At 44.9% G+C, this 12,477-nt stretch overlaps 1 protein-coding gene across 1 annotated transcript in view; it reads left to right on the plus strand.

Moving 5' to 3' along the window:
* Positions 1-9,171: 9,171 nt before the first annotated feature.
* The window catches only part of HOXC10 (homeobox C10), a 4,075-nt gene continuing 769 nt past the window's right edge, over positions 9,172-12,477 (plus strand). The window contains exon 1 of the mRNA XM_037370811.1: positions 9,172-9,985. Coding sequence (XP_037226708.1) covers positions 9,205-9,985 — 781 coding nt within the window. The 5' untranslated portion in view covers positions 9,172-9,204. The remainder of the gene's footprint in view (positions 9,986-12,477) is intronic.

The following is a 12,477-nucleotide window of genomic DNA, read 5'->3' on the forward strand; positions in this document are numbered from 1 at the left end:
TATTTGACAACGGTAGGGGAAAAAAAATGCTAAACCCACAAAAATGTTCTTCGTTTGCACCCATCTGAACGCCCCTACGCACCCCCCGCGCAATTAAATGCAAACCAACTTAAAGCTTTCGTGATAGACCCGTCCTGGTTACACCACGATATGATCTTGAAAGGATGTTCAGAGGCATGTTTCTCATTACAAGAGTGGGAAAGGGAAGAAAAAGGGGCTCGGAGGATGGCGAAGCGCTGCTTTATTTCCTTGTATTTATTTTTGCAAAGACTGCCAGCTGAAAGGACGCTTGCCCCCGGCCTAAAATCTCGCCTAAGCTTTACATTCAATAAACTAGGCGTAAGGAGGGGATTTGGGGATTTTTTTCCTTTTTTTTTTTTTTTTTTTTTTTTTTTCCCCGGGCTGCGAAGTAAAATAGACAAGCTGAAGATAGGAGCCATCTTCCTGGCAGATGTAGCTGCGCGCCGGGACCAGACTGAGGAGGGGGCTTATCCTCCACCGCAAAAATAAAATAAAGAGAGAGGGGTGGGGGAAAGCACCTTTCTTTAATGAGTGTTTGCCAAACCTTCCCAAGGTTAGGAAAACTAGAGAGAGGTGCAATAAGGTGAATATCGGGAGGTCAGAAGAGGCAGTTAATGCTCCGTAACAGCAGCGGCTGTCCGGACAAAAGCGGCTAGTCTAGACGTTGTAATAAAGACTGCAGCACTAAACAGCTTAATTTTTCTTAATTACCCCGTCTGGCTAAAGGAAAAGACTTCCGCAGTAAATAGTAAACAAATAAGGGAGTCTTGCCCAGGGAATTTTTTCCCCCCCTCTTCTCTCTCCCCCTCCCTGCCTTTCTCCTTCCCCCCCCCCCCGCCTTTTCCAAGGCTCCAGTTCAACTGCAGCACAATGAAACTGTAGGCCTAGTTCAAAGTTTTCGCGAGCTAAAATGGAATGCTAGTTGTAAAATCCAAGTTTATAGACCATGTGGGAGTTTACAGCAGCATTAAGCATCAGTGCCATGTAGGAAAAGGGCTGTTAATGTTCTGGGGAGGGGGGGGAGAAGGGGCTGGCGGAGGACGGGGCGGGGGGGGGGGTCGCTGAAGATGCTTTGGGTACCACAGTGGGGGAGCGTACAAGCAGAACAGGGCTGAGACATATGTATCTCGCCAACCCAGTGTGCGTGCACCTATACGGAGGGCGACATATGCGGCGGGGCGAGGGGAGGGTCCGGCGCCGGGTTTTTGGGTGCCGGCTCCCATTTAACCACAGAAAACCAAAACTTGCCATGGCGAGGGGTTTTCCGAGGCGGGCTGGGTGATCAGGGGTGGGAGTGAGACCCACAGGAAGAAAAATGTGAATATATGATGTCTTTGAACTTCAATAAAGTCAAGTCCATCACCTTTAACCCTTTTGTAATAAAGTGGAATCAGAGAGGGTCGCGGCTCCCCGGCCGCCCCGCCTCCAGGGAGCCAGGGTGGGGGGGCCCCCCACATTTTTCCGCCGACCCCACCCACCCCCCCACCCCCAAACTAATTTTGAGCCCCGCGTGGCGTTTATGATGCTTAATATTTAACTCAGCCGCGCAGCATTTAATGCATTTCGAGGCAGGTTTAACACACACGGCACACAGTCTTTATTATTGTTATAAAGCTTTTGATATCTTAACGCATGAAAAGTTTTTATAACTTTGTTTGGCGTAAAAGTTTTACAAGTTTTTCCTCTTTTTTTTTCTTTTTTCCCCGCCCCCCCCCCCTTTTTTTTTAATTCCCAGCACGCATTTAGGCTTTTCCACCAGCTTTATTCCTACCTTGGATGTCCATCACAATAAAGCCTCCCTCATAGGCTGGGGAGCTCGCTCTGTGCTCTACGTTAATGACACCCAGACTAATTACAAAAGCCCTTTCCATGTGACGTACAAACACACCAACCCAACCTGTTTCCTATTGCTCCCTGGATTTCATACACAACATATTGGAAGCAGCTCTGGGTGACTTTGTTGTGAAATATTGCAGAGGGAAGGAGGCGAGGGGGCCGGCTTCTAATTGGCTTCTTGCGGGATAATAATGTTCACTTATGCTGGTTTCCTTACAAAGCAAATTACTTCTTTTTTAAAAATTAAAAAAAGAGAGAGAGAGAGAAAAGAAAGGAAAAAAGAAAAGAAAGGAAAAAGGAAAGGAGAAAAAGAAAAAAATGAAAAAAATGAAGAAGGAAAAAAAGAAGCTTGTTTGGGGAGGGGGGATCTGTAGAGCTGCAAGTGCTGGATTAAAGTGTCCAGAATCCTCGTTGTGTGGACGGGGCCGCACGTACCCAGGCACACGCACCCACTGGCACCCACACGGCCCCACGCAGCCTCTCCCGAAGGTGCCAGGGCAGAAGCACGTAAACTTGACAGTGTGATAAGGCGAAACCTCCTTGGTGGCATGTAAATAAACAACTTCAGCTGAACAACTCAGCAAGAGCGGCACACAATAGCCGTGAGGGGAAATCCATCCTTTTGACCATTTCCACTTTTCCTCACGGGTTTGACGTTGGTTTGCAGCTTGGCCAGAGCTGGGATTTCGCAAAAGCGAAGAAGAAAGCCAGTGGTTTTGGCAAGTGGACTCGAATCGACCATCAATTGAGCTAATCCTCGCCTGTGGATCCTAGGGTGAATTCATTTATTTGTGTACGAGGAACTTTTATAGGAGCAATAGCTGCTCCCGGCGGAGAGGCAGGGCTGGGCACAGGCAAGCAGGCAGCAGCCCCCGAGTCCTGGAGCCCTCTCCCAGGGACCCTGGTGGCCCATAACCTTGGCGAAAGGCAATTAAATTGGTTCTCCTGAAGCACCGCTCTGCCGAGGGGGGACCGGCTGCGAATTTGCTGCTGAAATATTGCAAAGCCACCGGCAAAAGGAGGAGGGAGGGGAAGGGAGGGAGGGGGGGAGAGGGAGAAAACTTTGGGGAAGGAATTGCGGATTTGAGGCAAAGCGTTTGCAAACTTGCGATTTGATTTTTACCCCCCCTCCGAAAGAAAAAAAAAACAAACTCCTAAAAATAAATAGACCCCCCCAATAAATAGACCTCCAAACATAGTCTCCCATGATTAAATAGACCTCCAAAAATAAATGGCCTTCCATAAAGAAATAGCTCTCCCCCAAATAAATGGCCCCCTAAAAATAAATGCCCCCAAAAAAAGGGAGACGAGGGCGGTGTGGGGGCAGCTCATAGCTGCGCTGCCCCTCCGCTGTCCGGGAATATATTAAAAATATGAGTTTTATTATTTTGCCCCAAAATGGCGGCTCATTAAGGCCTGGCTTATCCGCCTTTCATAAAGTTGGGGATGGAGGGATGCACAGCATATGTTAGATGGAAGCACGTTTCTCTGCTTTTGATAACTTCTAAATTACAACATGAAACCACGAGAATGTGGTTTGCAACCTCACAAGGCTTTTTTTTTTTTTTTTTTTTTTAATCTAGAGTTGAGAAATTAGGCTGGAACATATTGCTGATGGAGCCCATAAAAAAACTTTATTCATTTTGGAAAAAAAAAGGGGGGAAGGCTTAATGTAAACATTACAATTGTTTATGTGCTACAAGTAGCAAAGTAAATTCGTTCGTTTTAATTGTCAAAAAGCGGCCTAATTCCTTTCTTTGAATTAGGTGATACATGCTCAAGAAAATCTGCAGTCCTCTGCTTTAAAGATGTGTTTGATATAAACCGTGTGTGACTCTGCAAATGACGGTTAATTTTTAAAAAACAGCCGAAACTCTTTGGGGTTTGCGAAGAGCCCGGGATTAAGGAAGCAAGAGATGTTCGAGGTTCTCTCTCAGGATGAGGGCTGCAGGTACGGAAAAAATATATTAAAAAAAAAATAAAAAGGAGAATTCCAGCGTTTTTTAAAGAAAATTCTCTCCCTGCACATACGTTTCCCAGCACTCTCCACCTCTGCGGCGGTGTGTGCGTTTGGAAGGTAGAGACTCGCAAATGTAGGCAAATACAGCAAAAGAAAAAGGTCAAGCTTCAGCTCCGATCTCTCCAGCGTATTTCCATGGCTAGGTGTGAAATTTCTATTTATTGGGATTTTATTTTGCCCAAATTGCTTCTTTTTCTTGCTGAAGAAGAAACGGGAGTGTTAATCGCCCGTCCTCGCGGTGCTCTCGATATTCTGCTAAAACTGTAATTGAAACAATAATGTTTATTTTGAGGCGCTCAGCAGACCGGCGTTGCCGCTTCAAAGACGCCTGTTAAATTATCAGTGTTTTAAAAAACTTTGAAAGGAATCATTTTCCTATCGTCATATGTGAAAAATAGGAATTCTTTGAGGTTTGCTCTTAACTCGCAGGGCAGACCCACATTTTAGCACGTCCTTCATTGTTTGCAGTTTTTACCTTTCATCGTTACTCTTCGCCTCTTTCAACTTCACTTCTTTTTTTTTTTTTTTTTAACTTTATAAAAGGGGCTCTCCAAAATCCACATTGCTCAGTTATTTTGCAGCTTAAAAACCGCAGCGCGGCCACCAGTATTTCCCAGACTAAAAGCAAAAACCCGCCAACCCCCAAAAAACAATCCCAAACCCCAAAACCCCCACAAAAAAACCCTTTAATTTTCCAAACGTGCAATAATCCACATTTTCAGAGCTTCCACCCGAACCTACACACCTCTGGTAGAAATTATTCTCTCTCTCTGTGGGTTGTTTTTTTTTGTGTGTGTGTGTGGGCACAATATTTAAGTTTGTTAACACGGCTGGAAAATTAAAGGAAACATTTCAGCACTGAATAAACTCCTCCAAAATCCCCGTGTCACATCGTTGTGCTCTGTCACCCTGCCTGCTCTTGCTTATGTATGAATTACACTTTCCAAATTTCGCCTTAATGATCAAAGGGAAAGGAAAGGGGTCCAACCTCCATCCAGTCCATGGGTGCTATGTTGGGGGTAGAAAAGCTTGAACACAGTTTTCAATACCACCTCAAGGAACATAATATCATTCCATAATTCTTTGACTTAAGTTACTCAGAAAGAAGGAAGCAGGGTAAGAGGGATTGTAAAGTTTGATAGATTTCTTGTGGTGATAGTTTACAGTTTCTAAGCCAACATATAAAGGCGTGGGTTTTATTTTTGCATCGCTGTTATTGTACTCCAGTGTACTTTGTCATAAATCAGAATTATTTCCGCTACAACATGGGGCATAATACCGGGCAGAAATACAAATTTAAGGTAATCATTAAAGTGTTGCTACCAAATACTTCCTCGAAGCGAAAATGAATGTTTGTCATAAAAACGTAAGAAAACTTGGTAAAAAATACAATGAGCATAAGAAACACTTTCTATACATAACTCACAGTTAAATAATTAGATTGAAAAGGGGACAGGTAAAATATTCCGAGGAAGCCTGAGAGATGCTTTGTCTTGGAAATCGTAGACATTTATATACTCCTCGGGGTGATGGGAAGAAGACGGGGTTTTCTGGCATCTCCCCCCCCAGCCCCTCGTCCCTGCCTAGCAAGGTCCGCGGCTTCCCGGGCATCCCCAGCGCTGGTTTGGGGACGTTTTAGGGCAATTGCGCTGTCTGGGACTCTGGGGACAATGGGAGGACGCGGGGACAGCCCGCTCAGGCATCCCCTCTCCCCGGGAGAACAGGGGCCGTGAAAGGAAGGGCAAAACCCCACTTTTTTTGCTGTGCCTCGGAGTTCATTGGGTAAAACCCCCTGAACTGGCCCAAAAGGGCCAGGTTGAACCCACGCGGCTGGGGGGTGGGGGTGGGAGAGCAGCTTTCGAGGAAACGCGTAAGGGTGGCAGCCCGACGGTGGCGGGGGATGAACATCGGACGTGTATATGGTTCCCCTAAAAGTGTGTAAAATTCAAAGTAGGTTATTAAAGTCCTTACCACGGGTAGACTCTCTCCTTTTAAGTTTTAATAGCATTTGTTCGTATTTATTTTCTGTAATTAGAGTAAAGCATTTTTCCCAACGGGGGTTCCACTTAGGCTGATGAATTTTATTTCTCTTTCCATTAATGACCCATGTTTATCATACTTCTAATTATTTTAAACTTTAAACAATATTCGGTCTCCTGGAGACGCCTCTGTGCTGCTTCCTAACGTCAACTTTCTTTTTCCATGGCCAAAAACCCCATCACGCTGAAGTTTCGAGACATTTTCAGCTCATATTTTTATGAACAACCTGATTTTATATTTACTCATCCCACTGTGCTCCCGAAGATGCTGATTAGCAACTCGGGAACCAGGCTTGAAACCCTCCAAACGTTTACATCGCTAGCTTGTGCTGGCAAACCCTAGTAAACAAAACGCCTATGAACGGTGTAAATCTTTATTTTATACTCACAACGTTTACACATTCATAAAAGATGAGGTTTCCAGCACCGTTTTTTGCTTTCTCCGGCAACCCGGATGGGGAGGTTTGCTCGAGATGCTCTTGCGAGGCGCCTGGTTCTGCGGAGAAGCAAATTCAAATTATTTAATGTCACGTTTGATGGGCTCCGTGCAACTCCTTCATATCTCCTTCGACAAAGCACACACCAGAATGCAGGGCGAAAAAATCAGGAAAACGTATTTAATCTTTAGGCAGGCAATACAGGAAGCTATGAGGTCAAATTTTGGTGTCCCAAAAAATGCACATGTGTAACTGTTTGACTGAGCAGCATAAATTATTGGCCAGCCACATCAGCTGCAAAAATAAAGGGGGGGGGGGGGGGGGGGGGGGGGAATCAAACCGGGGGGAAAAAAACACAATATAATACAAAATTGCATTGGTCTTTAATTTCATCACCTATAAATGAGAAAATATTGGCTCCCATACTAAAGTTTTATTCTTTACTTATAAATATTATGTGGAATTTTCGTTGGATATCATAAAACTGAACGATTTCTATCAAACTGTTTTAAAAAGACCTATGCAGATAACACAAATAGAGGCAATAAAGTCGCAAATAGCTTTCCAGGGGAACCAAATGGCGTCTGAAGCCTACGAAAGCTTTTACTGTGCTGGGGAAGGGGGCACACGAAATAGGATTATGCACTTTTAGGCTTTTTCGGCCTAAGATATTGAAACTTGTCCTACTTGATGCGGAGAGAAGACCCGCAAAGCTCTTGAAAGTTAAGTCGAGGGAAATTTTACAGCCCTGCTTTTGAAAATCTTTGGGAAAACAGGTTTGCAGACGTGAGAATATTTAAGCAGGACTTTGCTCTAAACCGTTACAAATCACCCCAAACGGTCAAGTTCCACTTTCTCTGCTCCAATGTACTTTTTTTTTTCTCCACGATTTTGCTCCCTTTCCTTTCTCCCCCTTCTTTTTCTTTTTTCTCCCCATTCTTTTCCTTTTTTCCTTCTTTTTCTCTCTCCCCCCCACCCCCGTTGTTCTTTTTTTTTTTTTTTTTATGAAAGGTGGCGTTTTCTTTTTGTTTCCCTTGAAAGTGACTCTGAACCCGTCTCTTTCTAATCGTAATGATCTTGAAATTCCGGGCTATCTCCCTTTTTATTTATTTATTCACCATTGCTTTAATCGTCCGCTTCGCCTAAAATCAGAGTTCACCCACCAGCATTACAACACGCCAGGACGAATGATGACAAAAACCCTATAGAGCCTAATTACTACACGATTTAGAAAATCATAAAGAAAATTAAGTTGGGGGAAAGGGCACGATAACTACCAATGTTTAAATTCCGTCGTCTTTAAGGCATCAAATCTTGCTCGGAGATTTAAAATTTAAAAGAAAACAGCAACTTGAGCTGCCATCGCCGCGAATTGCGCCACAAAAGAGGAGAGAGGAAATATTGAAGAGAAAAGTAACTTTCCTCGTGAAACCACTCCAGGAAAAAAGAGGAAATGAAAATCAAATAAAATCCGACCAAATCAGGGGAGTTTCAGTTTGCAAAGCCTTCTGCAGGGTATGTAGCTAGTCTCAGGTTGGATTTTCCTCCCTTCCCTCCCCCCCCCCCCCCCCCCCCGCCCACCTCCCCGGTAGATATTTTCCGGAAAGAAAGAGGGAGCAGACGGGGGGACGGGAGGGGAGAGAACCCACCACACCGCCGCGCTCCACCAGGTCACCCTCCAAAGTCGTTCCCTTTGCACAAATTCGACCCCCTTTTTTTTTCCTTTCCACGAGGAGTTATGTTGGTTGGGTTTTTTTTCATTCCCCTGCACAACACCACACATGCCATTTTATCCCAGAAACTTAAGACAGTTCGGGAATGAAAGTGGATAATTAAAAAAAGCTGTCTTCGCAGAGTCAGGGAGGGCGAAGCTGTTCTGCTGCCGGGAATAAAAGAAAAGGGAATATAAAGCAAAACTAGGTTTTCATCGTCTTTTCCTTCATTAAAAAAGCTGCCTGGGAAATATCCAACCTGCTCTAAGGAGCTTCGGGGTTTCGGGGAAATGCCTGCCTGAAGGGTCTCTGAATTATTCCCCAATTCCCGCCCCCCCCTTCCCACATCTCTCTCGAAACAGCGAAAGCAAAGCCGCGCCGAGTGCATCACCCCACCGCACCCCCCAAACCCCATCTACCTCCCTAAAAAACCCAAATAATTTTAATACGCATAAAAATAACGCCAAGCAGCAGCAGCAGCAGCGCAGCAGCCGGCTCAGCCCAGAGGAGCTCGCCCATGCCCAGCCTCGCTGGGGAGGGCGGGGAAGATGCAGGCGAGCGGAGGAAGGAGAAGGAGAGAGGAGGGGGGCGTCGGGAGGCAACAATTAAAAATTGGTTTTGGGGCGCAAAAAGGTAATTCCGAGAAGGCACGGGAAGAGGGGGGAAAAAGGGGAGGGGATGATTCTTTAATTTAAATTTTACCCTCTCCCCCTATACATTTGAAAAAAAAAAAACTAAAAATTTTTCAAAATCGATATAAATTTTATAATTTTTCTTTCTTCGGTGGCCCCGCTCCTTTGCCCCGTTTCCACGCGTGGCTCCGTTGGTAAACAAACGGGCGGGCGGGAGCGGGCGGCGGGGCTCTGCCTTTGTTCGCCGGCAGGTCCCGGCCCGGTGCTGGCAGATGTCGCTGTTGCTCCACGGTGCCGCTCCCGGTCCCGACAACTTGACCCCCGTGACGTCGCCCCCGTCTGAATCATCAAGGCCATTTTCAATCCTCATTGGCCTGGGCATCACGTGGGGGGGTGGAGGGGGGGAGAGCGATGCGTGGATAATTATGGTGCTTGATATTTTTTCCCCCTAAAAAAAAGATGTCAGCCCCTGGCTGGAGTATTCCTCCTTAAAAACCCTCTCTGAAAATGTCATGTCCCAACAATGTGACTTCTAACTCGTTTTTGATGGACTCGTTGGCCGGTACCTGTAGAGGGGAGAATTATTCCTCCAGCCAAGGGATGTACATGCAGCCTGGGAGCGATTTCAGCTGCGGAGTCATGAGGAACTGTGGAATTATCCCGTCTCTTTCCAAAAGGGACGAGGTGAATAGCGCTACCTTGTCTCTCAGCACCTATCCATCTTACCTTTCTCAGCTAGACACTTGGTGTGACCCCAAAAATACGTACAGGATCGAGCAACCTGTTGCAAGACAGCTCCCATCCTGCTCCTTCCCAACCAATGTCAAGGAAGAGAATGTTTGCTGTATGTATAACGCTGATAAAAGGGCAAAAAATGCCACAGAGACGGCCCTCTACCCCAACCAAATGCCTGAGTCTTGCCTAAATGACCATGAAGTCCCCGTTCCTAGCTACTACCGAGCGAGCCAAGGTTACCCCTCCATGGAGAAGACGTCAAACTGCAGCAATCCAAATGAGTTTGAGGCAAGTTTTGAATCCAGGGCGAGCCTGAACCCAAGGAATGAGCATCTGGAACCAGCACCACCACCTCCTCCTCCTCCTCCGCCCCCGGTGGCTAAAGTGAGTTTTCCCGAAAACACAAAAACAGATAATACTCAGAACACATCCACGAACGAAATTAAAACAGAAAAAAGCGCCCCAGCACCCAAAATAAGTCCTTCGGAAGCAGAGAAAGAGCTGAATAAAAACACTGACACCAGCACTGACAATTCTGACAATGAAGCAAAAGGTAAGGGAATCATTCATTACCAGTAGCTAATTTCAGCAATTAGTAATCATCCATAGCTAATAAGAGCTAGAGTACTGCGAATATGCGCTAACGTGCTCTCTACCCAGCCAACTTCTCCTCCAGAAATTGGCACAATAATGTTCTGTATTGTTGCTGTCTTTTGGGGAAAAAAAATCTTCCTAGAACTGTTGGGTGGTTTGCTTTGGGTTGTTTGTTTTGTTGTTGTTTTTTTTTTTTAATATATATTTAAGAGCTGAGAAAAAGGAGCAGACAGCTATTTAAGAACTCGTCCCCTCGCTCTTTTTATGGAGAAAATTTGCTGTGCATGTACTTATGCAAAAAAAAAAAAAAAAAAAAAAAAGGTTCTTGCAGTCAACGCTGCAGAATGTGATAAGATGAGGTGGCTTTGCTTTGAAATTGCAGAGACTTGGGGCTTGTTTGTTTGGGGGTGTCGCTTGCAGGGGGGGTTGTGGTTTTTAAGGCAGATGAACCCTGATTATTTTCCCTTTCATATCGCTTTCTATGTAAATGCTTTATTTCCGTGTGCTAAGAGGATTTGTCTTCTTTGGCTTTGCTCAGTGTTGAAGTAGGGTAAAAAATTAAAATGCGTAGAGTCTAATTTGCAGTTGCAAACATCTCAGGCTGGAGTTGTGCAGTGTGGTTCATTTCGTGGCTTGGAAGCTCGTTGGGAGACTCAGAGAGGAAAAAGCTGCTTTTTTTTTTTTTTTTTTTTTTTTTTTTCCTGGCGAATTGAGGTCTTGTTTGCGAAGGCAAAAAATGTTTCTGTGTGTTGAGCAGATGTTTTAAATTTGTATTTTCTGAAAAGAGGCTTTCATGGAAGACGTTTTATTTTCACTATAGAGATTGCATATGGCTTGAAATCTACGTGTATGTGAATATTCGGGTTTGTTCCTGTCCAAAATTGAAGCTAGGTGGATTCTGAGGCTTCTTTCAGGTCAATAAGTGAGGAACATGCGAAGGGATGGATTGAATTTCTCTAAAAAGTTGGTAGAAAATCCTGCCTAGATCTAAGCAAAGGGTTGCATGGTTTGCCTGTGGTATGTGGATTAAAATATCCGCCGTGTGTCAGGATCCGTGCTATAATTAGGGTTCCACCAGCAGAAGGATGGCTGGGGAATGTGGCGTTGTATGTGCATGCAGGGCTGCATGCATGTGGGTCGTGTGTGGACCCCCATGCACACACACCTCGGGTCTGTGGCACCAGCAAAACCTATCCTCTGGCGCTTCCCTCTCCAAAACTGGCCTTTTTCAAAGCAAAACCCAGAAACACTTCTCTTTTTTATCCTTTCTTTTTTCTTTATTTTCTTTCTTTCTGTTTTTTTTTTTAATACCATTCCGCATCCAAAGGGAAATGATATTATCTGGCAGTTGAGTTGCAATTGCACACACCCCCTCACCCATACCCACAGGAAAAAAAAAAAGCAAAAAAAAAAACCCCCACAAAGTCAAGGTTATCAAAACCCCTCCAAACTTATCTGCACAAAGCGCCTTCAACATCCACGCCAAGAGAGGTTTTGGTGGGAGTTAACCCGAAAGAAAGATTATATTGGGTCGGATTTGTAATTGGGGCGTAAATAAAGGAATAAATAAATACAGATAAAGGTTTTCTTTCGCTTCAGATGTTAAATTTAAAATGGGTGCGTGGAGAAAGATGTAGTTTCCCAGTGTTTTTGCGTTTTAAAAGGCATTTCGTGGCGTTTGCAGAGTTTTCAAATGGTCAGATCCAATTTGGGGCGGATTTTGCCTGTTTCTGTTTCTGTTTCTGTTGCTTCCTTTTAAAATCTTGTATAGCTTCAGTTTTCGTTTATGTTGAACCCGAATTTTTATTCTTGCAGAAGGTAAGACACCTTTCCCTGTAATTTAAGCGTTTGGGGGGGTGATGGAGTTTCCAAGGGGATTTCCAGGGCTTGGTAGCATTCAAGGTTTTCTCCAAGCGCGAACTGGGTCCATGTCACACCAGCATATTTCGAAGGTGCCTTTGGCTAAATCAAGTTTTTCCTGTGAATTTCCCGACTCGGGCGTGACTGCGGTGCCGAGGAAGTTGCTACACTTGCACGGTCCGCTTGGCTTTTTCCTGCAGTTTAGGCAGGAATATTGGCCGGCTGCTGGTGCCAGGATTTTCTCATGACCAAATTCAAAGCCCAAGTATTTGCTGTGTTTATTTATGTACGTGTGAAATACGTTTGCCTTTGCAAAGTGTATGTGTGCATATCTATACGAGTGTGTAGAGTGAGGAGAGTGTATATGGGATTACAATTACCTCTGAATTTACCTATATGTGCCCACACAGCTCATAAAGGCAAATCTATTTCATACAACCCCGGCTCATGAAACATACACTTGGCAGAAAGGCTGCTCGGAGGATCTCCAGGACCAGCGAAAATAGGTCTATTTCCCACAAAATATCACGCCTTTAGGCAAATATTTCAGAGTCTGTGGTTCGTTTTGAAAGCCCAGATAAATGATGGGGT

This window comes from Falco rusticolus, chromosome 19 (assembly GCF_015220075.1).
Source record: "Falco rusticolus isolate bFalRus1 chromosome 19, bFalRus1.pri, whole genome shotgun sequence".
Classification (NCBI taxonomy): domain Eukaryota; kingdom Metazoa; phylum Chordata; class Aves; order Falconiformes; family Falconidae; genus Falco; species Falco rusticolus.